Source organism: Podarcis erhardii (assembly GCF_964252035.2).
Source record: "Podarcis erhardii genome assembly, chromosome: 7".
Classification (NCBI taxonomy): domain Eukaryota; kingdom Metazoa; phylum Chordata; class Lepidosauria; order Squamata; family Lacertidae; genus Podarcis; species Podarcis erhardii.
The window spans coordinates 71441484-71458508 of record NC_138511.1 but is presented as its reverse complement, the minus strand read 5'-3'; the positions used below and the strand labels follow the sequence as shown (position 1 = coordinate 71458508).

Genomic DNA, 17025 nt, shown 5'->3' with positions numbered 1-17025 from the left:
GGACCTCAAATTCAGCACCGTTTTTTGGGGGGGGTGAGATTGCCGCGACTGTCTCCCCATCCCTTTAACACAACACATTCCCTAATAAACTCGGGGATGATGGGAACATGTGGAGGGCACCAGCTTGGCAAAGGCTGTTCTTATGAATGTAGCCCCAACCCCTATCAACTTGAATGTCTGAAAAACGCCTATCTGCAGGCCTTTAATCCACTGCTGTGTTGCAAAGGCTATGGCAGAAGAAACACAGAATCACAGAATTGTAGAGTTGGAAGGGACCCTAATGGTCATCTAGCCCAATGCAGGACTCCACCTTTGGGTGGGTGGGCTCAAACCACCAACTTTCTGGTTAACAGCCAGATGCACTGATCCATCAATAGGTGAGAGTCAGGGAGTGGGGCTTGGGGATTTCAACAAGGGCCCACCTACCTCCTTGCAAACATCGCTTGAGAACTGCTTGCAGCACCTTCAGAAAACAAAGCCGACAAGTTGATTGTGGCATGCTCTTTCACAGATCAGAGGCACGAAGTGCTGTCCTCAGTTGACCAGAATATGTCTATATTTACACACGGGTAAGGGGTGAAGGAATGTTGATAGTGGGGTCAAGAACCAACAACATGCAAAGGGAGAGAGCCAGCATGCTGCGAGTTCCAATCCCCACCCAGCCATGACCCTCGTTCAGGCCACAGGAACGCAGGAAGCCGCGTCAGATCAAGGGTCCATCTAGCTCAACATTGTCCACACTGACTGGCAGCAGCTCTCCAGGTTTCAGACTGGGGGTGTCTCTCAGCTCCACCGGGCAGAAGGTCCACCTGACCTTCTGTGTGCAAACCAGACGTTCTGCCATTGAGCTGCAGCCCTTCCCTGTTTGCTGAGTATAATTGGTTGGTCTGCGCTATGAATTCCACCCAAAGACAGCGACAGTCCAGAACGCCCTCCGACTGCCATGCTGTGTACTCACCTACCTGGGAGTAAGCCACATTTGATTCAGAGGGGCTGGCTTCTGAGTAGATATATCTAAGACGGTGCTGTTAGCAAGACAGTCCCTCTCCTGCTCTCAAACACACACACACACACACACACACACACACGCAGTGCACCCTACTTCACAGGGTTGTTGTGAAAATAAAATTGGACGGAGAACAGTGCATACTGCAGCTCCTCATACAAAAGTGCTAGAGATTAGCCTATCATACAAGAGGCACCTGCTGAAATTCCCTCTTCTTACCCCGATTAAGGTGGAGCAGCCTCATCCCCTTTTGCATTTGGCCTGCCTAGCAGGAAAGATGGCATAAACTTACAATACAACGACAATTATAGCAATAGTAATTAAAGAGGAAGCACAGATCCCAACGCTGCAGTGGCCACTTCTGTTTTATCCTATCAGTCTGGGCACAACCCCTGCCCCTTCTAAACCCAGTGATAGGCCACAGCAAAGTCTGCCAGGGACCGTGTCTGTGTGGGGGCTGGGATGGCCGAGAGGATACACCAGTTGAATCCCAGCCTGTCTTGTCGAGACGCTACACCAGTTGAATCCCAGCCTGTCTTGCAGCAGCAGCACCAAAAGCGGCTCCACCCGGCAGGCGTTCCTAAAGGCTTCGAAAGCACTCGGTAGCTCGTTCGGGCTGCTCCAATCTCCCGGCTTGTCGCTTACAAGGGGTGGGGGTGCGGGGTATGACGGACAGCCCATCATTTGCTCTTTCCCACCCATGTGATCAGAAGCAAGAGCTATTTAAGGGAGGCCGGCGGCCGCGCCTGGAATATATATATATATATATAAATATAAAGAGCGCCAAGCTAGCTAGCAAGCGCGCTGCGTAAAAGCCTCTCTCCTCGCTGCACAAACATTCCCGGCAAGGCTCGCCATGGCTGAGGCTTTCGCAGGCGTCTGGAACCTGGTCGACAGCTGCAATTTCGACGATTACATGAAAGCTATCGGTAAGAGCAGGGATACTATTTTTCCTCCCGTTTTAGGGGGGGGGGGTGGGATAGGGGAGAGACTGCCTAGGAGGAGAGCGCACAGCCTTGCAGGCTGCTGGCACTGCAACCCCGAGAAGGCCAGCGGGGTTTTTCCTTCCACCATCAATCACTCGCCCGCCCGGGAGGCTGAAATGTTATCGGTGCATCTTGGAATGCGCTCGGCTAGGGCAGCTCGCTCGGTGCGGTAACGCGTTTGGTAACGCCGAGCGCCGGCGAGCTGGGGCGTTTTCTCCTCCGCGGCCATCTGGAAATCCCTTGGATAAATTGAGCCGCCAGCCACGTGGGCGGAGGGCCGGCATTTCATTCAAACCTTCCCGTTTGTAGTACTGAAGGAGCTCCGCGGCGGATTAGGCTGCCGGGAGAATCCTTCCCTCTTAATCCCTTCTGGGTGTAAATGCATTTAATTCGGATCCTTGCCGTGGCTGCAAGTGGTGCGTAGGGTAGCTCGGGTATATTGCATTCTGCTGCCCCCAGCCCCAGCCCCGGAGGTGCAGAAAGCAGAACCCCCGCGTCACAGCATAATTCCAGGTCTACCGGGGGGAGCCCTATTGAATTCCATGGGGCTTACACCCAGGTAACGGTAGCTAGCGGTGGTTAGGGATTGCAGCCATCCATTTGTTGTAGCCAAACGCAGCCTTGGGGCGCCTTAAGAGCGAAAGCGCGTACTAAGTGGCGTGGGCTTTCCGGGATTTGCAGGAGAGAGGAAAACGCCACGTGTGGAAAGGGTTGGGGACGCGTGTCTGCCGCTGCAGCGAGTAAAACTGCACGCTTCTCGGCGCGTTTCAATAAGCCAAGAAAACGGATCTAGCTGCCCAGTCGTGAATCTCGAGTATGATGGATTATCTCTCGTGAATGGTGCTTAGCCTAGAACTAAGCTTAATGGCGCTTGCTTCCGAGTAGAAGCACAAAAGGTCTCGCGGTTAAGAGGCGCCCGGAGGCACCGGACGAGGTCAGAGCGGTGAACCAAGTTTGGGGAAGAGGGCGGGGAAAGCCAGCCCGGGGCAGCTGCGCTTTCGGCGCATCTTCCATTTGCGCTAGGCCACGCCGCCTCCGCCCAGGGCGCTCCCCTCTCCGTCTGTGGGGCGATTGGTTTACGCTGGTTGGAATGGGGCCAAACCCCGCCCGCTTGGCTCCTGCAGCGCCTTGGCAGATCTGCCCGCCCGAGATTTATTCCTCCTCTTATTCTTAGGCCACAAGATGGAAAGGGTGGCATTTAAACCTATCTTAGCCTGTCCTATGCAAAGCAAATGACTCGGTTGCTTACTCGGAAGTAAGACCCATCATAAGTAAGACTTGCTCCGAAGTAAATGCAGGCAGAATCACTGCATAAATGATGGAGAGTTGAGCAGGAGACTTATTTTCTTTTGTTTCTCTAATTTCATGTTCATTAGGATTTGATTACATTTATATGGCAACTTTACTCCCAGGAGCATGAGCTGTCCTAAACGGTTCCTTTTCCTTCCCATTTTATCCTCACAACAACCCTGTGAAGTAGGCTGTGCTGTGAGTGACTGGCCCCAGGTCACCCAGTGAATTTATGGCCGAGTGGGGATTCGAACCCTGGTCTCCCAGGTCTTAGCCCGATAGTCTAGCCACTACACCACACTGGCTCTCTTAATACGTTCAGCCTTTTATTCTCTCGCTTTTATATGTGAGCCCTGAACAGCCCTATACACCCCCCTCATTGTATTTATCTGGAAGACCAACTGAGTTAGTTCTAGGTATGAGCTTTCGTGTGCATGCACACTTCTTCAGATACACTGAAACAGAAGTCACCGGACCTTTCTATATAGTGAGAAGGTGGGGAGGGGTATTACTCAGAAGGGTGGTGGGAATGGGTGATTGGCAGATAGCTGCGATGAGCCTGTTGACGACTCTTAACGACTGCAATAGGTCTAACAGGAAAAAGCAAGGGGTGAGAAGGTGAAAAATGGCTTTGTCATGTATAATGAGATAAGAATCCAATGTCTTTATTCAAACCAGGTCTCTCCATAGTTTTAAGTTTGGTGATAAGTTGCAATTCAGCAGCTTCTCTTTCCAGTCTATTTCTGAAATTCCTTTGTAATAGAACAGCTACTTTGAGATCTTGTATAGAATGTCCTGGGAGATTGAAGTGTTCTCCTACTGGTTTTTCTGTCTTGTGGTTCCTGATGTCGGATTTATGTCCATTTATTCTTTGGCGTAAGGTCTGGCCTGTTTGTCCAATATAGAGAGCTGAAGGACAAACAGGCCAGACCTTATTGGACAAACAGGCCAGACCTTACGCCAAAGAATAAATGGACATAAATCCGACATCAGGAACCACAAGACAGAAAAACCAGTAGGAGAACACTTCAATCTCCCAGGACATTCTATACAAGATCTCAAAGTAGCTGTTCTATTACAAAGGAATTTCAGAAATAGACTGGAAAGAGAAGCTGCTGAATTGCAACTTATCACCAAACTTAAAACTATGGAGAGACCTGGTTTGAATAAAGACATTGGATTCTTATCTCATTATACATGACAAAGCCATTTTTCACCTTCTCACCCCTTGCTTTTTCCTGTTAGACCTATTGCAGTCGTTAAGAGTCGTCAACAGGCTCATCGCAGCTATCTGCCAATCACCCATTCCCACCACCCTTCTGAGTAATACCCCTCCCCACCTTCTCACTATATAGAAAGGTCCGGTGACTTCTGTTTCAGTGTATCTGAAGAAGTGTGCATGCACACGAAAGCTCATACCTAGAACTAACTCAGTTGGTCTTTAAGGTGCTACTGGAAGGAATTTTTTTATTTTGTTTTGACCATGACAGACCAACACGGCTACCTATCTGTAACTGTATTTATCTGGTAATCCACTGCCCTACACTTTATGGGGAAGGGCATGCCTCATTTCTGCTAGCCGCTACCGTTGTCATTAGTTAGGGGTCAGAGTAGTTAGACTCTCCAGGGCTCTGTAATGCATATGTATCTAAGTGCATGAGCATTTGCACTAAAGCCCCATGCAGTGTTCAGCCTGCCATTTTGCACAAAGCTTGAGGTATACTTGGAGCTGCTTATCAGGACTGAAGGACTCTTCCTACTCCCCCTTCCGATTTCTCCCTCTGTCTGCAAACTTGGGTCGTGAGTGCTGCTGGACTGGTACCAAAAAACCACCAAAACAAAACCCACTTAAGACACAAGCAGGAGGTATCAGCATATGTGGAGAGAATCCTGAAGGGGAACCCCTCCCCCCAAAAAAGGCTCCATGAGTACTGAGCATGCTCAGTAGCCATGGAATGTAAGGAAAAATCAGAGTGAAAAAATTCAAAGAGTTTGGGGGTATTGTATATAATACATCCAATTGGCAATAATGAAGGAGAGAGTTAGAGGGTACTCAGTGCAGAATGTGAATAAAGAATGGATAGTTTTTTAAAGAATATTTGAAAATCTTTTATAATAGCAAAAACCTCCTAGCAGACCTTAAATGATTCTTGTAATGTATAGACAACAAACTAAAGAATATTTCTCAGAAAGAAATTAAGGAAACAAAGTATAATATGATACTGTGTAAAAAATAATATATGAGACTTAGTTTTTTGAGAACAATCGGAAGTTTAATATCTTTCTTACTTTCATTTATTTTCTTTTTCTTTTTGTTGTGTAGTGTTAGTGCATAAATTGTAAAATGGCAAATTGTTGTGTAAATATGTGTTGAATGTTTAATAAAGATTTTTTTTTAAAGGAAATGTAGGATGACAGCTCAAAAAGAGAGAAGGGAAAATGCAAGAAGAGTGGAATTATCTGCTTAGAGAGAATATTGGGTGGCTGGAAGCTTGGGACAAGAGCACTTCTATTAGGAGGGGGAATATGCTGCAACACTTTGTTGCAGGACCCACTTCTATTACTCATTTAAACTCCAAAAACAAACATCTTTCAGATTGATGGGCTATGAGGCTATAGCAGGGTTAAAGAATACAGCAGGTGAAATAGACTCTTCCACAGAGTTATGGCATGAAGAGACTCAGGTGGTGTTCTGTGGTTTGATGACTAGGGTGTTATGTGCCTTTTTTCAGCTGGAAAATGTTGGAGGCTGTGATGCTCTGTGGAACTTCTTGTGTGCTTGTTGGAACTGGGAAAAGTTGCTGGGAGATTGTCTGAGAGTGGCAAATCAGTACAGAACAGGCGAGGCCTAATTTCAGGTGGCATGATAAATATGCTGATTAAAAATTTAAAATATCAAAAATTTGGAAGAAATTGCAGATGAGGGCAAAGTACCTTTTGGCCCTGTACACTCTTTGGCCAGGAAACTGGAAGATGAGATGAGGTTCACATGACGCCATACATTTAACATACTATGCTACCACTTTAAACAGTTGTGGCTTCCCTCAAATAATCCTGGGAGCTGTAGTTTAAGGGTGTTGAGAGTTATTAGGTAAAGGTAAAGGGACCCCTGACCATTAGGTCCAGTTGTGGCCGACTCTGGGGTTGCAGCGCTCATCTTGCTTTACTGGCTGAGGGAGCCGGCGTACAGCTTCCGGGTCATGTGGCCAGCATGACTAAGCCACTTCTTGCGAATCAGGGCAGCGCACGGAAATGCCGTTTACCTTCCCGCCAGAGCGGTTCCTATTTATCTACTTGCACTTTGACGTGCTTTCGAACTGCTAGGTTGGCAGGAGCAGGGACCGAGCAACGGGAGCTCACCCTGTTGCAGGGATTCGAACTGCCAACCTTCTGATTGGCAAGCCCTAGGCTCTGTGGTTTAACCCACAGCGCCACCCGCGTCCCTGAGAGTTGTTAGGCAACTACTATTCCCCTCACAGAGCCATATTTTTCAGAGTTGTCTGGGAAGAGGGATTAATTGTTAAACAACTCGGAGAATTGTAGCTCTGGGAGGAGAATGGAGCAACTCTCAGAACCCTTAACAAAAATCCCAGGATTCTCTTGAGGGAAGCCATGAGTATTACAAGTCCTATAACAGTGTTTTAAATGTATGGTGTGAATGTGGCCAAGTTTCTACCTTAATGAGAAATTGGGCAGAATCCTGCCTGCATGCTTTCTGTTGTATCTCTCAATAAGTTAAGGAGTTAGAGACTTGCTTATCTTGTGTGTGTGTGAGAGGGGGGTGGGTGGGTTGGAATATTCCAGGGAAGGTCAGTTCCCATGGTGCTTATCTTCCTTCTTGGAATACTAGCATACCTTATTGCACTCTGGGCAAGATTATTTTCCTCCTCCAAGGACACTCGAAGGCCCCAGTAGACATTGTGACATGTTTGGAGGAACTAAGGGCATTTAACTGGCAATAGCAATCCAGGATCTCAGCAAATGCTTTCAACATTGTCTGCTAACTGGAATCCTTTTTACGGTAACTGGAGACCCCAGCAGTTGGGGTTTTCTACAAGAAAAGCAGCATGTTCTCCATCCCTGAGCTTCTGACCCTTCTGTTAATCATAGGAACCTACAACATAATCTTGTAATGGGTCACACCATTGACCTATCTTGCTCTGTATTCTCTATATTTAGGGGTGGCGAAACCCAGGACCGGGGGCCAAATCCTTCTGTACAAAGATAAAATCTGTATTTGTTGCTTTGCCCGCTTTTGCCTCTGGCCCCACCCACCATGTTGTGCTGTCCTTGGAAGACTGCCCAGAAGAGGATGTTGAATTGTAAAATTGGAAGGGACCACATTGGAAGGGCTCATTTAGTCCAGCCCCCTGCAATGCAGGAATCTTTTGCCCTACATGGGTCTTGAACCCACAACTCTGAGATTAAGAGTCTCATGCTCTGCAGACTGAGCTTGAGCTGGAAAGTTTCCTAGCCCTTGCTCCTCATTGACTAGATATCAGACACGTTGGGCATGCTTGGCTGTACCTGAGAATAATGGGGACATCAAACCTGGTACCTTCTGCATGCAGATCAGATGCTCTATCACTGAGCTTACGATCCTTTTCCCAATCACAAAGGATATGGAAGAGATCTTGGTTTTAAAAGCAGAACTGACCTGGGGAGCAGAAAGGAAAAACTCACCCTCTGAGATTTTTTGACAGTTCTCACCTTTGGGAGATGTGGAGGTGAGGTCCACCACCCACCCCATCTTCAAAGTAACCCTCTTAAAATTGTATCTATTAGGCCACCTTTTCTTCAAGGGGCTCCCCATTTTAGCCTCCCAGCACCCCTGCGAGGTGTGCAAGGCTTGGTGAATGCCACTGGTCCAAGGTCATGCAGTGAGCCTCAAGGCAGAACAGGAATTAGACCCTGGGTCTGCTCCAGTCCTAGTCTGACACGCTACACACTATGCAACACACTAGTTGCAGATCTGGGGGGTGGGTGTGTAAGGTTTGCTGGTCATAGGGTGCAATGCATATGGAAGACTGGGCGCTCTGGTGGGAACACAACAAAGCCATTCCTTTCCATTGCAGTTGCCAGCAAGGGTACGAATCCAATCAGATTAGCAGCTAAATGAGGAGAGGTCCGCCCCCAAAGGAATGCAAATGGTAAGAGTCTTGCCACACTGCTAAATCCTGCCTGGAGAGCTCTCCTTTGCAGCTTATCATATACAAACATGTGGGTCTCTTAGGAGTCCTCTCCACTACATGGCTGAATGCCAGAAAGAACACTCCCTACAAGGACTGGTGATGGAGGCCTGATTTCTCTATCTCAGTAAGTCAAGAAGGACTCGCTTGCTCCACCTTCAGTGCAACTGATTTCATTTTGATGAATAAGCCTTTGTTCTTTTTGGTGGTGTGGCTGGGTGTTGGGTTATTGTGTTCTGTTGTGTGTGTGTGTGTGTGTCTGTGTCTGTGTGTGTGTGTGTGTGTGTGTGTGTTTAACCAAGCAGTTTTGCAAGCAGCTCTCTCGAGAAGGTATGGGGGAAGCTTGGGCCCTCCAGATGTTGCATCAACCCTAGTGAGCATAGCTAATGGCCCACAATGATGGGAGTTGTGGTTCAGCAACATCTGGAAGATCAAAGATTCCCACACCTCCACCTTCTTTTTAATCCTTCATTAGCTTTCTTCTGTCTTAACAAATCTGCTTTTCATACCAGCATCCCATCAATGCTGTGATTATTATGGCACACTGACTTCTAAGCTTCTAGGCTGCTAATTCCCACCCCCTTTAACCTCTCCTTTTCCTGCAGGCGTGGGCTTTGCCACGAGGCAGATGGCAAACCTGACCAAACCCACCACCATTATTGAGGTTGACGGCAACAAGATCACCCTCAAGACCCAGAGCACTTTCAAGAGCACGGAGATCAAATTCACAATAGGAGAAGAATTTGATGAGACGACCGCAGATGACAGACATGTCAAGGTAGAGTTCTGGCTGTCAAGATTGTGACTGCAACCCTTGCTAGGTCCCATCAGGAGCTACAAAAGGGTTAGACAAGAATACAGAAGATGTTTTATAGCCGATCAGACTGATTTGTCTATTTAGCCCATGACTGTCTAGTTTGACTGGCCATGTTGTCAGCTGCTGGCAGTCCAGGCTGGTCTATTTAGGGCAAATGAGGCACTACCACACCATCCTGGGTCTGGCCTCAGCCAGCCCTCACCTGCTTGCCTTCTTACTTGCCTCCACTTCAAAGGGGTAGCACTGTTTGCTTTCTTCCTGCTCCTTAGTCCCTTAGTCCTTAGTTGCCCTTGCATAGCCCAGCAGGAAGGATTGTGCTGATGAGTACTTTTACTATGTAAATAACTTAGTCTCCTTTTTTTATTTTGATTTCTTTGTTTCTTATCTTTGTTACTTCTTTATTTCTTTATAAATTTTCTATTTTATATAATTTTCTATTTTTTTTACCTGTTAAGAGATAGTACATAATGTTTGTATAGACATGCAAATCGTTTAATCAATAGAGAATTGATAGTTAAAAAAAAATAAAACAAAACTCAGCAGGGGATGGGGCAAAACCAGAATTAATTGATTCTGCTTGTCATTGACTCTTCCTTCCATCCTACCATTCCAAATGAACACCAGCCACCACTGCCTGCTGCCTGATCCTTGTCTCTCGAGGTGCCAGGACGGAACCAAATCAGTGGAGATTAGGTCTCACACTGGCCACAATGCCTATGTCCGGCCACTTGGTTGGGAATCACCAGTGGGGAGAATTTCTGTTGTGCTGCTGTCCTGCTTGCAGGCTTCCTGTGAGCACCTGGTTGCCCACTCTGAGAACAGGATTCTGGGCAAGCTGGACCTTTGGCCTGATCCCATAGGGCTTTCTTTCTGTTCTTAACTTGGGGAGAAATGCCGAGGTGCTGCAGAAACATAAAGTGGTGGGGAGGGCCTGGGAGAGAGAATGCAGAAGGTCAGGAAATGGGAACATTTGGCCCTCTGCTTGTTGCTGAACTACAGCTTCTGTCAGCCCAGAATGACCAAAAGCCAGGAATAATGGAAGTTGTAGTTCAGCAACCTCTGCAGGACCAAAGGTTCGCTACGCTTGGAGTAGGTGCTCAGTTCTACAGGACAGCCTCTCCTGGTATGCCCTGCAGACAGTGGCGTAGCGTGGGTTGTCAGCACCCGGGGCAAGGCAAGTAATTTGTGCCCCTAACCCGTGGATTTGTGCCCCCTAACCCGTGGATTTGCCCTAACCCCAGATGTTGCGCCCGGTGCGGCCGGCCCCCCCTGCACCTCCCACGCTACGCCACTGCCCGCAGAGGACCTTAAGGTCCACAAATGACAACATTCTGGAGGTCCCAGGTCACAAGGTGGTTAGGTTGGTCTCAACTAGGGCCAGGGCCTTTTCAGTACTGGCCCCGACTTGGTGGAACACTCTGTCACAAGAGACTAGGGCCCTGCAGGACTTGACATCTTTCTGCAGGGCCTGCAAGACAGAGCTGTTCCACCTGGCCTTTGGTTTGGACTCAGTCTGACCCTTATGTCTCCCTCCCCTTATGGTTTTGATCTATGGGCTACTTTTAAAATGAGGCTGCATTTTAAATTGCATTTTAACCTGTATTTTAAATTGGGTTTCCCCCCTTATGTTTTTACTGTAATTTTACTGGTGTTAGCCGCCCTGAGCCTGGCTCTGGCTGGAAGGGCGGGGTATAAATAAAATTTATTATTATTAATTGTCATTAATCAGGCTGGTCTGTTTCACTATGAAGACTCTGCTTTATGGTCCATACGGAAAGGGCTTTGTTTGGGAGTAGCCCAGGGCACCTGAGCCCTTGGTCATTTGTGCTGCCACCCCCCAAACTCTCCTACTCCTTCTCTCCCTTATTTTCAACCTTTGCTTGCAGAGCTGCTGGGCTTGCTGCAAAGTGCAAAGCTGGCGAGATCCCACTAACCCAGTCTCTTAACTTGCCTAGAAGTCTTCTCTACATTCATTCAAATTTATGCCATGGGCTTGTGACCAGAGTCCTTTAGGTACCTAGTCACACCCCTGTCATTGCATCTGACCAGACCAGAGCTTACCTGTTTTTCTATAAGCGTTGGGTTTTTCTTTAGGTGTTAGCAGTCCCTTTTTTTTAGGGGATACTCAAGAGTACACAGTACTGGCACCTCTTTTTGTTGTTAAAAAGTGTGGCACTTACTGAAACAACTTCAATAAAAAAGTACTGAGTGTTAGGTTATTCCGGTCTCGGAGCAGAGTTAGATTTGATATCAATTTGGAACAAGTGGAACCTGTACTGAAAGCAGGGCAAGTGCATGCTTACTCTAGAGCAGGCCATGCTGAAATCAGCAAGTCTTATTTTTGAGCAAACCAGCAGAGGTTTGCACTGGTTAACAACCTTAAGTTTGTATACTGGATTCCTATTCATCGAAGTGGTTTTCTCTTACCTGTTATCAGATCCTGAACAAACCAATTCCGTTGCTGTGATGTTGATATTTATTGTCTGTCAAAAGAAGCTGTGCTACTGGTTTCTACCCTCAAATGACACAGCCTGCAGCTCTGAAGCCTTGCCGGGGGTGGGTGGAGTTTAAAATAAAGTAGGTTAGAGCGTATTAAAACAATTCTTCTTTTCAATAATCACATAGCCATGACTCACTGCAGGATCTCTGTTACTGGTGGGAGCAGCTTGTGATGATGCCATGACATATTTTAAAAACTAGGGTTGTGAGCTGAAACTGATTTTAATTGAGGGGTTAAGTGTGAAAGATCCATTTTTGCCCTGGTATGTTAATGTGATGGGGAAAGAAGGGTTTTTTGTTCCAAGTGGTGAAAGTAAATTCTTCCAGTGCTTTTCCTTATTCTCAAAAAGGTGCTTGTATGGCTGGTGTGCAGTTTCAGTTACCCTTGCTTAAAGGAAAAAGCCAAATGACTTAATTTTTTTTAAAAAAATATTTTTTATTAAGGATTTTCTTGTTTTACAGAAGTGTAGTGCCTCGTTTTCTTCTTCTTCTTCTTCTTCTTCTTCTTCTTCTTCTTCTTCTTCTTCTTCTTCTTCCATGTAACGTTTTTACAAATCCGTTTCATTTGTTGAGGCATTAGGGGGAGAAGAAAACAGAAAGAAAAAAGAAAGGGGGGGTGGGGAGAGGGAGGATGGATGGGGGTGGGGTCGGGTGGCGGTGTTTCTATTATGTTTAATGTATGTAGAGTTTGGTGTCAGCGTTGCTTGTGTTGTTCACTTGTGTTCCTTTGGTGGTGAGAGAGGTTGGGGTTGGCTTAGGGTGTGATTGTTTGCTTGTGATTGTAAGCAAGTAATAGACATCACCCCAGAATTGGCCCTACTAAACATCTTCCAAGACAACAATGCCCATTTACACCACAAAGAACTTATAACCCACCTGCTCTCAGCAACCAGAAACATCATAACCAGACACTGGAGAGACCTGTCAGGAGTAAGCATGGACCAATGGTACCAAATAGTATGGGAAACAGCCCTACTAGAAAAATTAACTAATAAACTGAAACTGACACGGGGACAAACAGAAGAAGACGCCTTCACCCCGGTATGGCTCCCCTTTATCACATACACAGCCCAACAGGACAACGACAAGAGTCCACCAACAGCATACAAATCAATATGGCTAACCTGATCCAAAACACCCACCCACCTCACTCACACACGAAAACAAAGGTCACCACAGCCAAATGACTTAATTGACTAAAAATATTGTTTTAAGTGGTGTACAGACACTTGTCAAGCAAAACATAATGGGCGGGAGGCAATGGAAATATCTCATTTGCATTCCATAGGAAGCAAGCATGTGTGAATTACTGGCAAGCTGCATGTTTGACCTTCGAAGCAAATGATTTTGGCTGGCAGGCAGCCAGAGGACAAGATGTTAAAACAACATGTATGGCCTGGGAGAGGTTCTGCTTTAGAGCTTCACAGGAGTTGCAGGGCACTCTGCACAGATGACCTGAGCCTGAAGGTTAACAATAGGATAGGCTTACAGCAGCTGGCAGCCTCACTGGCTCCCACGTGGGGCACATATAAGGGTGGGGGATATGACTCAGTTCACATTTAAAGGGGAACTTGCCAAACTTAAACCTTCTGAAACAATATGAGAACTGAAAGGCCCAGTCATCCTTCAAAATCCACACTTATCTGAAGGAGCGTCTCCACCCCCATCATTCTGCCCGGACACTGAGGCTCAGCACTGAGGGCATTCTAGCAGTTCCCTTGCTGCAAGAAGCCAAGTTACAGGGAACCAGCAGAGGGTCATCTTGGTGGTGGCGCCCACCCTGTGGAACACTCTCCCACCAGATGTCAAAGAGAAAAACAACTACCAGACTTTTAGAAGACATCTGAAGACAGCCCTGTTTAGGGAAGCTTTTAATGTTTAACAGACTATTGTATTTTAATATTTTGTTGGAAGCCACCCAGAGTGGCTGGGGAAACCCAGCCAGATGGGCAGGGTATTATTATTATTATTATTATTTTATTTTCCATTGTGGTTCTTTGGCCAAGTAATGGGTACAAAGATGTTGAGCATTGTTAGGAGACCCCTGTTCTTCCTCAGAGCTACACTTCCCAAGGTTTCCTGGGGGAAATGTTTAAATCACTCTAGAAACTGCAGCCCTGGGACAGAAATAGGGGCTTCCTAACAACTCTCAGGATCCTTAACAAAGCTCCCAGGATTTTTTTGGAGGAAGCCATGGCTGTTTAAAGTGGGATGATACTGCCTTAAATCCATAGTGCAGATGGGGCCTTGCTTACAACCCACCCAAGGGATGAAACTATCTGTCCACCTTCCTCCTCTGTAGTCTCTCTGTGTTGCGCTTGTGGAACTCAGAATTCTTTTCTGTTACGAACCACAATTCTGCGGCTCTCCAATGAGCTTGATTTGATTTCTTTCTTTCAGTCCCTTGTGACACTAGATGGAGGGAAGCTCCTTCATGTGCAGAAATGGGATGGGAAGGAGACCTCGCTAGTCCGAGAACTGAAGGATGGAAAGTTGATTTTGGTAAGACAAAGTACACTGCTCTTTACCTGTGGCCTACATGGGCAAGTTAAAAATTTGAAGAGAAAACTGCAAGGGAAGGAAATCACTCCTGGAAACTATTTAACCTGCCTCCAACCCCACCCCACCCCTGGTCACATGAAAGTGTGCCTGGAAAAAAACAAGCAAGTAACTCTTTACTTTAGCTGCCTCTGCAATTTAATGGTTGGTTAGCTATATCAATTAGAAACATTTTGATCAACTGCAAGAGGTTAATCAACTGCCCACTTAATCAGCCTGCAGGGTTGTTGTTCTTACTTTTTCAAATTTGTGCTTTAGACAAGTACATACAATCCTTGTCTGTGGATGCTCTGCCCCACCCTGGAAACACTCGTGCCAAGTTTGGCAATGATATCTCAAGAGCCAAACCTATGCAAAAAAATGTCAAACTAAAGTCCCATCCTGGTCCGCCATCTTGATTCAAGATGGTGTCACCAATATGGTGATAGTCTTCTGCACCCAGCTTGGAAACCCTTGTGCCATGTTTGGCAACGATATTTCAAGAGGCAGGCAAGCCTATGGAGAATAGACAGTCAAAGCTCTTTCCAAAATATACATTAGATATTAACCCACCCTTATGGTTTTATAAGTAATGCCCCAAGACTAAGTCAGTCTAGAACAGGCCTCCTGGGCGGGTCACAGGGTTTCTGGGGTAAGACTTGCTTACCTTTTCTTCTCTTTCAGACTCTGACGATGGGCACCGTGGTCTGCACCCGTACCTATCAAAAAGCAGAATAAGAGCCTGTACCTGTTCTCTTGCCAAGTCACCCAATGCCAAACTTGTTGCCAAATTGCCTTTTGTGATTCCCTTCCTCCCCACAAGTGTTTTTTGTATAGTTGTTGAACCTTTTTGAATCTGTTCAGTATGCAACTTGAACTCTCTCACCCCTGATCTTTGGGGTTTTCTTTTCTTTCATTGCTTTAAAAAAAAAAAAAAATACTGAAGAAGTGGGCGAGGCAGAAACAAGCTATGTGGAAGTAATAAACTGAAATAGTTGTGTAATGGTGTCTGGCTGAGTCTCTGTCTGCTTGCCCTTGATGACATAACTGGGATTATGACTAATAAATCATTCCATTTGTGTGTAGGGGGGGAAGCTTTTCAGCCCAGGGGGCATATTCCTTCACAAGCAACCTATAGGGGGAGCCATGTGGTAGTGATGAGCTGGGCCAGAGGCACAGACTCCTAATAGTAGGGTGCTTTCCAGCAGCAACATTTCTACACACACAACTCACACAATGCAAACAAAGAGACATTGTCATAGTTGAACACTGCAGGAGGGGTGGAGCCAGGTCTGGTGAGGGGTGTGGCTTATGGAGAATCCCAAGGGCTAAACAGATACAGTGGTATCTGGTTACAGACTCCTCTAACCCAGAAATAGTACCTCAGGTTAAGAACTTTGCTTCAGGATGAGAACAGAATTTGTGCGATGGCAGCAGCGGGAGTCCCCATTAGCTAAAGTGGTACTTCAGGTTAAGAACAGTTTCAGGTTAAGAACGGACCTCCAGAACGAATTAAGTACTTAACATGAGGTACCGCTGTAGATCTGGAATGTCACAGCTTGATCCCAAGGTTCCCCAACCCTAGTTCATTTTACTAAAAATGCATTCCTCCTCCTCTGCCAACCATCAAAATGGATGTTTAAGGTGGTTAAGCAGATCAGAGCCCTAGCATTATCTGGTCTAATTAAATTAACTGGTATGATTACAGGTACTCACTCTCACCCTTGCCTGCTGGCCGGATGGCAATTGTGTTACAGAGCTGCAGAATCAGTCCTGCGGTTCAAGCGTGCGGCATACAGACTAAACCTTGACAGTCTATTGTTTCACAAAGCCAAGCTGATTTGTCCGATGAGTATCGTATTATGGAGCCACAGGAGCGAAAGGTGTCTCGCATTGTGGCGTCTTAAGACCCAGCTATTGGATTGACTGTTTGTGGTGACATTTTTGCTGGCCAGCTTAAAACTGAGTGTAAGGGAATATGGACCAATTAATCCCCTCACCCAGAAGACCAAAGATAAGAATGAGGCTCTTCTAAAATAAAAGCAGAAACTTTGTTTACACTTGATGGTTTACCACTGCAAGGTGCAACACTTTCTTTCAAGCAGATACAGAGATACTGTATTAAATATCTGAATGCAACACTTTCAACCTGTCAGATATTTTTTTTCTTTGTAGGATGGCTATTCTACACCATAAAACCTTCCAGCCCCTTCCTATGATCTCAGCCTTCCCCCCTCAGGTAGACTGAACCTTGTCTGCCCACTTACAGATGTGCTATCAGCTTCCTCTAGCTCAATGTTTCCCAACCTTGGATCTCCAGATGTTTTTGGACTACAACTCCCATGATCCCTAGCTAGCAAGATCAATGGTCAGGGATGGTGGGAATTGTAGTCTGAACACAGCTGGAGACCAAAGGTTGGGAAACACTGCTCACCCTGTGAGACTCCACTTAAGATAGCCAGAGACCCTTTCTGTCTATACAAAGTCCCTGACTCCATACCTAGGTCCTTGTCTAACCCACATACAATCCCTGCCTGTTTGCTGTTGGATACTCCCTGTCCCTATTTGATGGTTAATTTCCCTCTCTGATTAGCTGATCTGTATGCTAGCACCAATTGGTTGCTGGGTCACAAGGCAGATCTGAGGCCTGTCTGTCACACACGCCTTCAAGCAATTTGATATGGAAGCTCTCTTGGCTGA

General features: G+C 46.4%; 1 protein-coding gene and 1 long non-coding RNA gene across 2 annotated transcripts in view; one reads left to right on the top strand and one right to left on the bottom strand.

Annotated features, from left to right (window-relative positions):
• The first annotated feature begins 1766 nt into the window (after positions 1-1766).
• FABP3 (fatty acid binding protein 3) lies at positions 1767-15328 on the top strand. Its single transcript, XM_081869860.1, has 4 exons — positions 1767-1935; positions 9077-9249; positions 14188-14289; positions 15010-15328. The coding sequence occupies exons 1-4, from the start codon at positions 1863-1865 to the stop codon at positions 15061-15063; spliced, it is 402 nt and encodes a 133-aa protein (XP_081725986.1). The 5' UTR covers positions 1767-1862; the 3' UTR covers positions 15064-15328.
• LOC309346305 overlaps positions 15262-17025 on the bottom strand; it is a 115873-nt gene continuing 114109 nt past the window's right edge. The window contains exon 2 of the long non-coding RNA XR_014158587.1: positions 15262-15673. This is a non-coding gene — a long non-coding RNA (uncharacterized lncRNA). The remainder of the gene's footprint in view (positions 15674-17025) is intronic.